Source organism: Lactuca sativa, chromosome 7 (assembly GCF_002870075.4).
Source record: "Lactuca sativa cultivar Salinas chromosome 7, Lsat_Salinas_v11, whole genome shotgun sequence".
In the NCBI taxonomy this organism is placed as follows: domain Eukaryota; kingdom Viridiplantae; phylum Streptophyta; class Magnoliopsida; order Asterales; family Asteraceae; genus Lactuca; species Lactuca sativa.
In genome coordinates, this window is record NC_056629.2 from 8,545,651 (window position 1) to 8,554,937 (window position 9,287).

Consider the following 9,287-nt stretch of genomic DNA (forward strand, 5'->3'; position numbering starts at 1 on the left):
AATCTTAGGATCTAATAGACTTTTTTTTCTCATTTTTTTTTCTTAAAAAACCTAAATCACAACTTCTTTTAATGTTTCCCTTTCCTTTATTACTCTCCATTTTTTTTCAAGAATATACAATTAATGCTTTATAGTTTTAACATTACACATATATGATCCATGCCCACAATCTCCACTGTTAATTGCGAACATCTTTATTAGCACAAATTTCACCCATACATAGCATATTGAAGCACTAAGAGAGTCGTTTATATGGTTAAATATGGGGAATGATTAAAAAAAAGACAACTTTATGTAGACAAAAAAATGTATCCATTAAAAGTTAGGTAGGGATGAGCTCCAATCCCGGACACCCGATCCAGAACTGAACCTGGTATAAGTTAAAGTGCATTGGGTATTGAGTAAAATATGTCACAAACAGGATTGGGTATAGTAGATCTTGGTAAAGTGGGTTTAGGTAAAACGGATAAAAAGAACCACATCAGAAAAGTTCTCATCTCAATCCGACTTAAAACAAATAAGTTATGAAATTTTTAAAAGTTCTACAACTAACACATTACCTGGTTTACCTAGTTCCACCTACCCACCGTGACATTTTTGGATTTTTTGGTTCTATACTCATTTTACTTGGAACCGATTCCTATATATCAGTCTGATTTCCTGTTCTACTAATTCTCATTTTCCAGTTTTTGATTCCGAGTTCATTCAGGTAGGGTTTGGACCCGGTTTCACCCGGCTGGTATCCATTTTATATTGTGGATTACTTTTAATGAGCCCGAACCGGTGAAACCCAAACTATCATAGCCAATTTCGCTGGTTTGGCTCCCAGTTTTGCCGCGTTTCATTCTTCTATAAGTTTTCTATTTTTCATTGTAAAATCGCGAGATTTCTTTTATTTATATCAGTCATGTGATTAGTGTAGCACTTTAGCTTCTTAATTGCAACAATCCTAATTTTCGGTAATTTGGCGCCTGTCAAATTTTGATTCATCATATAAAACAAGTTGGTTATTGATTTGTAATTGTATTACAGTTAAATATATATTTCATTTGCTTATGTTTTTTTGCTTAATTAATTTTGTTGATCGTTTACTTTGGTTATAACATGCTCATTTTGTTTAAATAAAATTTTGAAAACCCCAAAGTTTTTTTATTCCCAACACAACAAATCACACCAACTTGCTCATTCAATAATAAATTGACCAAATGTCAAGTCTCATTTCAAATACTTAAATCATTGCTGAGAAGCCCAAAATATTGGTTTCTGACCAACTTAGTTTTAATCTTGGCGTTAAATTACCTAATCACGTTATCGTTTTATTGTTTTAATAAATGCATTGAGATTGAGAAGATAAATATTCTTTTTTTTTTCTTTATTATTAATATGAACTTTTCGTACGCTTTTTGATAAGACGAGAAACATGTGATATGTTAAGTCGATAAGTCAGTCTTCAGTACTAAATGATTATTCATAAATAAACAAAAATACTCCATTTATGTGTAGACAAACATTGTGGCACAGTTTTTATTGTTTTTACCATGGATCAGAATGCAGTATTTTACTACTCTAAACTAAAAAACAAACTAGTAAGAAAAGGCAAATGTCACATATGGGTCCCCATAAATTCCCAATGTACAAAAAAGTTTAAAATCTAATCAATTAAACGAGCATATCTTATTTAGAAAAGTAAAAAAGAAAAAAAAGTCACTCAGGTTATTCATTGGACATATATCAGTCCTTAAACTTTATGCCTGGGATTCCCTCAATTTCAACAACTAGTGTCATCATCATCATAACTCATAACTCTCCTAAAAGTTCAATTGCAATCAATTAAGTTTTTTTCTTTATCTTTATATGTTTGGTATTAAGTCTCTATTGTAAAGTGACAAAACTGATTAAATGATAACATCGCTAAAACGGCGTTTTCAATTCAGAAGTTGTTGAAATGAAAAGGCGATTTTCAAGGAAACATGAGTTTTGCAAGTGAAGCAACCTTATATACTCTTTTTTTTTTTCTTTTTCTTTTTTGGTCAATAATTAACAAAATAAAAAAATAAAAATGATTTCTGATGAGTTAACTCACCTAGGTTTTCTCCGGGACTTGAACGAAATATTTGTAGGCGGTGATGGAGAAAACTCGAACGGCAAATGAGGCGGCTCAGCCTCGCCTGACAACATTCCGACAATCTCTCTCATCGTCGGACGTTTTACCGGCGAACGCTGGAGACATAGTAAGGCGGTTGTGATACAGAGGAGTGCTTGTTCTTGATCTAGTGAATGAATATTAGGATCAACAAGATCTAGAAGCTTTCCATTGCGAGCAAGCTGTCTCGCCCATGAAATTAAATTAGCTCTTTCGAACTCAGACATGGGGGACGCGGTTACTTGCAGGGGTCTTCTACCGGAGACTAAAACCAAGAGTAAAACGCCGTAGCTGTACACGTCACTCTTCTCGGAGAGTTGACCACCGTCGCATTTCTCCGGGGCGATATAGCAAACAGTTCCTCTCATGCTTGGAGTGCTACTGATACCACCACTTTTAGGGATTTCACCACTCGGACATTCTTGGCTGTTTCTTCTCCGGTGACGGAATTCGCCGCTCAGCCCGTCCAACCACCAATCGATGCTTCCTTTACTACTGGTTTTACTCTTTTTCTTCTTTGGTACAAATTCTTCATCCCTTTGCCACCACATCTCGCCGGTGTTGCTTCCTCTTCTCTTCTTTTTCTTCTTGGATAATTCATCGCAGAATTCCTCTTTCCACCATTCTCTCGGCTTCCGATTCTTCTTATTATCTGTTTCTGATTTCTTTTTCTGCTTTTTCTGCGGTGCATTGTCGCTACTGGCTTCTAGCTCCGACGAGATTGGATCTGTAGTTGTGAGCCAATCCTTTTTGGGCCTTTCTTTCTTTATCTCGCTTCCAATCCATTCCATTACATAATCTTTCACTCTCCCTGAATCGCCGCCGCAACTCTCCTGTTTCCACCACCAATCCCTTCCTGAACCACCTCCAGCGCCACCGCTCTTCTTTCTCCCCAAAAATCTCCGGTTACTGCTATCAACACTAAGCTGATCCGACACACTTGCCCTTTCCAAATACTCAGAAGGTGACGCCTCCGCATCCACAATGGTAACACGGCAACTCTCCGGTGATACGGGATCCACATTCACTACAACCTCCCCTGTTACCACACTTTCAGTTTCCTCTGCTGCTGACCTGTTTTCTTCTCTGTAATCCCCAATATTCTCTCTCTTTTTCTCAACATCGGTGTTGTTATCATCGGCTGTTTCGTTTTCCTGATCCCCTTCTTCGCAGCATTCATAGAAAGTTTCAATAATCTCATTCTCATCTACACCTAAAACTCTCGCTAGACCGAAATCAGCAATTTTCGCATTAAAATTACAGTCTAGTAACACATTAGAAGGTTTGATATCACAATGAACAATCGGTGGATCGCATGAGAAGTGAAGAAAATCGACACCTTTAGCTACGTCTAGTAAAATCATAAACCTAATTTTCCAATCCATGAGCTCAGGACACTTACGATACAACAGCGCATCTTGTAAGCTACCGTTCTGCATATACTCATAAACAATCAACATTTTCCTCCGCCGCCGCCGGTTCTGATCGGAGGAGAATCCCAAAACCGATATAACGTGCCGTGAATGCGCACCAGACGCGCTGCTGATCCGTGTGGACAATGAAAGCTCGTTGTGAAACTCTCTCTCTCCTTGCAACGATCCGGAACCGTTCATAAGCTTCACCGCGATCTCCTTACCGGACGGAAGCACGCCTTTGTAAACCGAACCAAATCCACCTTGTCCGAGCCGGTTAGCTGCAGCGAATGAAGACGTAGCACGACGGAGAACATTATACGAAAACTGCTGCAACTGTTGCGGCTGCGGCTGCGGCGGGGGAGATTTCAGATCCGCAGGAACCGTACGTTTCCGTGAAAGTTTCCTATATGTAATTGCAAGAACTATGAAGATTGCAAACACTAGCACTCCAGCAAGCACTGAATGCAAAACAGTTAAACCATGGCGATGACTGTGGTTATAAGGTGGTGCCGGCGGTGGCAAAGCCGACGGAAAATCCGGTAACGTCGGTGGTAGTGTAGACATTTTCGTAATCAGACTGAGAAATCTCTTTCTCTTTCTCTCTAGAACAGAGCTTATCCGGTATATCGCCTCTTCACAGGTGGTGACTGGTGAGGTGAAGTAGTAAAGTTTTAGTTGAGTTAGAGGAGAAATTTTAAAGTGACAGATCAGTGAGGCTGACAGGTGAAGGATTAATAAGATTTAAGTAGAGATAAATACATGTAGGTATGTCGTTAGTTGACTAAATCTGTATCGTAGGCGAGTATCGTAGCCTGCATGCCAATTGCCTTTTACTTAAGGAAAAAATATTAATTTTCATATAATGTGATTTACATAATTTAAAAGAGTTATTCACTGAATCGGTATAATTTTAAAGAATCTTATAATAACGTATTTTTTAGTCAGAATTTGGAATACGCCAATATTATATTTATCCGATCTAAAGTTTAAAACATCATATATCTCTTCTAGATGTTTTTTAATATCATATATATCCAAATCTATGTTTTAAACAATTTTAATTGATTTATGATCTTTTTCACCATTTTAAATTCATTAAAACTAAAAAAACATTTGAAATTGACAGATTTGCCCTTGTTTCTAAATTCCAATTTAACATTCACGTGAACAATTATATCGCCTGCTTCATCGATTGTAATCCCTTGCGTCTTCATCAATCAACAATCACACAACGTCGATCAACAATCACACAACGTTGAACTTCGATGTTGCCTTCTCGCCTCTTCCCTGTTGCAATCGGTTACAGGTTAATTTTTAACGTTCTTTGTAAACTAAACATTCAGTTCATAATTATAACTTATGAATAGCTTGATAACTTTTGAGAATACGTGATAAACAAAAGGCAACCATATTTCTATTTTCTCGTTCTTTAATTTCGTTTTTGATGTTGTTTAATATGTTCACGTGAATGTGTTGAAACCCTGCTATCTTGATGTTTCAAACTACTGTATTTACAATGTTGAATTACAACTGACAGGGATTTAAATGCAAGTCTTTTCATGGTTTAAAAAACTATAATTAATGTGAATAATGTGTTGAAACTTATACTTGATTACAATTTTGAATTCTTTCCACCGTGTCCATTTTGTGTGATCATGGTGTTTGAAGCTATTGTATTTACAATCTTGAATTACAACTATTTCGAATGCTTGAAGTCTTGTTAGTGAGTGTCACACTCCAAACCAAAACGGCGAAAACGGTTGGGGCGGATGACTTCATGTACAGTATCATAACAATTGAATAATAGAGATCAAAGCATTACAACCATTACATTGATAAATAATATGCTTACATTGTACTCAAAATATTGTTTACATAATTTCGAATGCATATGAGAAAATATAAGTAACGTGATGTGACGACGTCTCATCCACCAAAAACTCTTGTGGTTACATGTTTACAAATGATTTTGAAAAGTGTCAACAATTAAGTTGGTGAGTTCATAAGCGTTTTTGTATGCGGAAGAATTTGTAACGGTTTCGTGTAAAAAGATGGTATATACTTCCAGAAAATCCAATATTTTCTATAAAAATTGAATTGTGGGCCTTTAATACGAGAGACTAAAAATGCAAGTAAAGTTGTAATGAAAATAGTATTAGTAAGTTTTAGCTTTATATAAAACTACTGGAATGTATGTTAACCTCGTTGTAAGTCTAACCCAAGACTAAATGTAAGTAATGATGTTTTGGAAAGTAGTATCAATAGGTTTTATCTTTACATGAAACTACTTGAATTTATGTTAATCTCGTTGTAAGTCTTAACCCAAGACTAAAATACAAGTAATGTGATGCTGGAAATAGTTTTAGTAAGATTTATCCTTTTGTGAATAACTATTTGAGTGTACGCTAGCCCATAAACCAAATGGTTCGTTAATACTCCATGTGAGTTATTATAACCATACTAATGCGACTAGTTGCTTGTACGACGTTCTTCAGGCGTCGGAACTGTTTACAACATTTGTCACCCCAAACCCGTCGGTCTAACTGTAGCTAACTATTTAGGTGTAGGGTTGTCAATCCCATATAGATCTATACACAAGTGTCACGCTCTCCCTCCAAGAGACTATGGTTATAATGCAGGTCTTTGTTGTGTATTCTGGTAGGTACGTTGAAGCCAAAAGTCTCACAAGTTTGTATCAACTAGTTTACGTTTATTATACTAAAAATTCGTTTTCTTGTAAACAAAAGTATTATTCTTCCATAATGGATACATAGTATGAAAATAAATATACCTTTAAACAATTATTTGTTTCTTCTGAAATGATAGTGTAGTTTTGTGACTCCCCAAACTATATCAATTATAGTTTATCATGTTTGTTTGTCAAGAACATTTATATAATCATTTATATATATAAAAATATATAGTAGTTATCTTGTCTAGTTTTGCTAGAAAAGCTATATTTTAGTAAGAAGCTTCATAAACCATATAGTTTTGCGAATCATAAATTTTCTTATGATGATATAACATAGATTATGTTTGTTTGGTTAATTTTTCATTTCAAAACTAATATATCACAAATAATTATACAAAAGCTAGTGATAACCATATCTTATGCAAATAATATATTATATTTAACATAAAGATGAAAACATGTAAGTATTTGTGTGATAAACAAAGTTTTACTTGTATCCCCCCCCCCCTAAAACATGATAAACTTGAAAATGTGGTGGTATGAACTCACCTTTAGTGGATTTGTGGGTTGTTTGAGAAGGTGGTGTGAAGATCTTCAAGCCTAAACACTTGAGTGTGATTGATAAATTTTCTTAGAATTGATCTTATCCTAAAAGTTTTAACACATAATAATGTATGTAAATATAATGAAACCAACATAAAATGTACATAAACACTAGGTCAATAAGAAAAGCTTAGCAAAATTCTAGGAATACACCTGAAGGAAGTAATTTCTTGGAGGATCTTAGACTTGTTCTTGAGAGAATTTTGGAGTTAGAGTAAAGAGAAATGAAAGTGGGGGTTCTTTGAATGTGTACTGCGATGTATGAAAAGGATGGGATGAGGTGATACTTACCTAGTTAAATGTTGGATAAAAGCTTGGAGGTTTGTTGGGTAAAATTGCATGGGAAATGGGTGAATCATCACCTCTTAAAGTCAACAAACCTTATCTTTTATTCCCTAAACCGAAATCACATTTAAAAGGGATCAAGGTGGTGATTTCGGCCAAGGTATGACCGAAATCACCTTATCCCCTTTGTGATTTCAGTCCTAACTCCCCCACAAATGGGTTTTCGGTCATAGCATCTTAGGTGTTTTCGGCCTAGGATGTTCTAGGTTGGGGATTTCAGCCTCCTTATAGCCGAAATCTCAAAGTGGGTGAGGTACTAGGCCAAAAACTATAAAGTAATGTTTTAACTTCATGTTTCATGTTCCAACTATTTGGCTTTGCTTGACTTTTAAGTGTTTACTACAAAAGTAATTTACAAAGTATGCATATATACATACATATATACTTGTACAAATAATGCCCTTTTGGCTTTCAAAATTTTATTGCAACAAGGTTACATTGTGGTTGTACTAATATATTTCTACATCTTAAAACTTGCTTAATCCAAAATTTTCGAGTTGTCACATCATCCCCCACGTTAGAGGGAATTTCTTCCCAAAATTAGCGTCGCGGACGGACTCTTGCAACTAGAAGAAAAGTTGCGGGTATTTTTGTTTCATCTGATATTCCCGCTCCCAAGTGAATCCAGACCCTCGCTTGGCGTTCCAGCGGACCTTCACTATTGGTATACGGTTTTTTTCGTTATCTTGATCTCTCTGTCCATTAATTCCACAGGTTTCGCTATGAAGTGTAGACTCTCATTTACCTCGATTTCGTCGAGTGGGACTACAAGACTTTCGTCGGACATACACTTCTTTAAGTTGGATATGTGGAAGGTAGGAGGTATGTTACTGAGCTCTTGTGGTAGTCGAAGTTTTTAAGCCACCGGGCCGATGCTATCAAGGATCTCAAATGGCCCGATATACCTCGAATTTAGTTTTCTACGTTTGCCATTTCCTTCTAGGGTGAGACCTTGATGCTAGTGTGATAGTTGTTATTGTATGAGAACTCGATGAGCGGTAAGTAGGTATCCCAGTCCTTACCGAAGTCTGTCACACAAGCTCTCAGCATGTCTTCCAGCGTTTGAATAGTCCTTTTCTCTTTGACCGTCTGTTTGAAGGAGGTAAGTTGTACTCATCTCAAGCTTGGTTCCTAAGGATTTTTGGAGTCGTTGCCAAAATCACGAGGTGAACCTACTATCACGGTCGGAGATGATGGATATTGGCAACCCATGTAGTCGCACAATTTCCTTAATGTACGTCCTTGTTAGCTTTTCCATCTTGTTGGTCTCTTTTAGTGGCAGGAGGTGTGCGGATTTGGTTAACCTATCAATGACCACCCATATGGTGTCAAGTCCACTCATCGTCTTAGGTAACCTAGTTATGAAGTCCATGGTTATTTGCACCCACTTCCACTTGGGTATTTCCGGTTGCTGAAGCAAACCCGAGGGCTTTTGATATTCTACCTTGACCTTAGCACAGGTCAGGCACTTGTCCACATAGGTAACGATTTCTACCTTCACATTTGGCCATCTATAAAGTCTCTTTAGGTCTAGATACATCTTGTCTGAACCGAGATGGACGGAGTATTTTTTTGTCTTGTGAGCATCATTCATGACAACTGTAACGCCCGTAGATCAAGGCTAGTCAATTTAGAGATGATAAAAGTCAAAAATGACTTTTTGATAGAAGATTATTTAGGATGAATAATCTTAACTAAGTTGTAGTATATGTTACGAGGATTCCGTACATATAAAGAGCGCCGAAATCCGAGTTATAACAAAGAAGTTATGACCTGTCGATGTTTCGCGACATAACCGACACGATGCTGAATGACGTAAAACGTGAATTTACGTTAGAGTGATATTTAGCCTTAGTGATCTAAACGAAAGTCATAGAGTTCGTTAAACCGAGAGCGTGCATAAAAAGAATGCACAAATCGGACTTCGTATGAGAAAGTTATGATTTTTCTATGTTTCAGCTTACCAATATGCAGCCCGAAGTTCGATTTAAGATCGAGTGAGAATTAGCCAAAGTAATCTAAATGAGAATCGAAGATCTCGTCAATAGTAGTGCAACGGAAGAAAGACAGACAAAAACGGACGTTAGAT

General features: G+C 36.6%; 1 protein-coding gene across 1 annotated transcript; it reads right to left on the reverse strand.

Annotated features, from left to right (window-relative positions):
• Positions 1-1,895: 1,895 nt before the first annotated feature.
• LOC111908201 (receptor-like serine/threonine-protein kinase At2g45590) lies at positions 1,896-4,272 on the reverse strand. The gene has a single exon (XM_023904037.3). The coding sequence runs from the start codon at positions 4,120-4,122 to the stop codon at positions 2,080-2,082; it is 2,043 nt and encodes a 680-aa protein (XP_023759805.2). The 5' UTR covers positions 4,123-4,272; the 3' UTR covers positions 1,896-2,079.
• Between the last annotated feature and the right edge of the window lie 5,015 nt (positions 4,273-9,287).

Coding starts and splice junctions, on each gene's coding strand:
- LOC111908201 (XM_023904037.3), bottom strand. CDS start 4,122: ATGTCTACACTACCACCGACGTTACCGGATTTTCCGTCGGCTTTGCCA.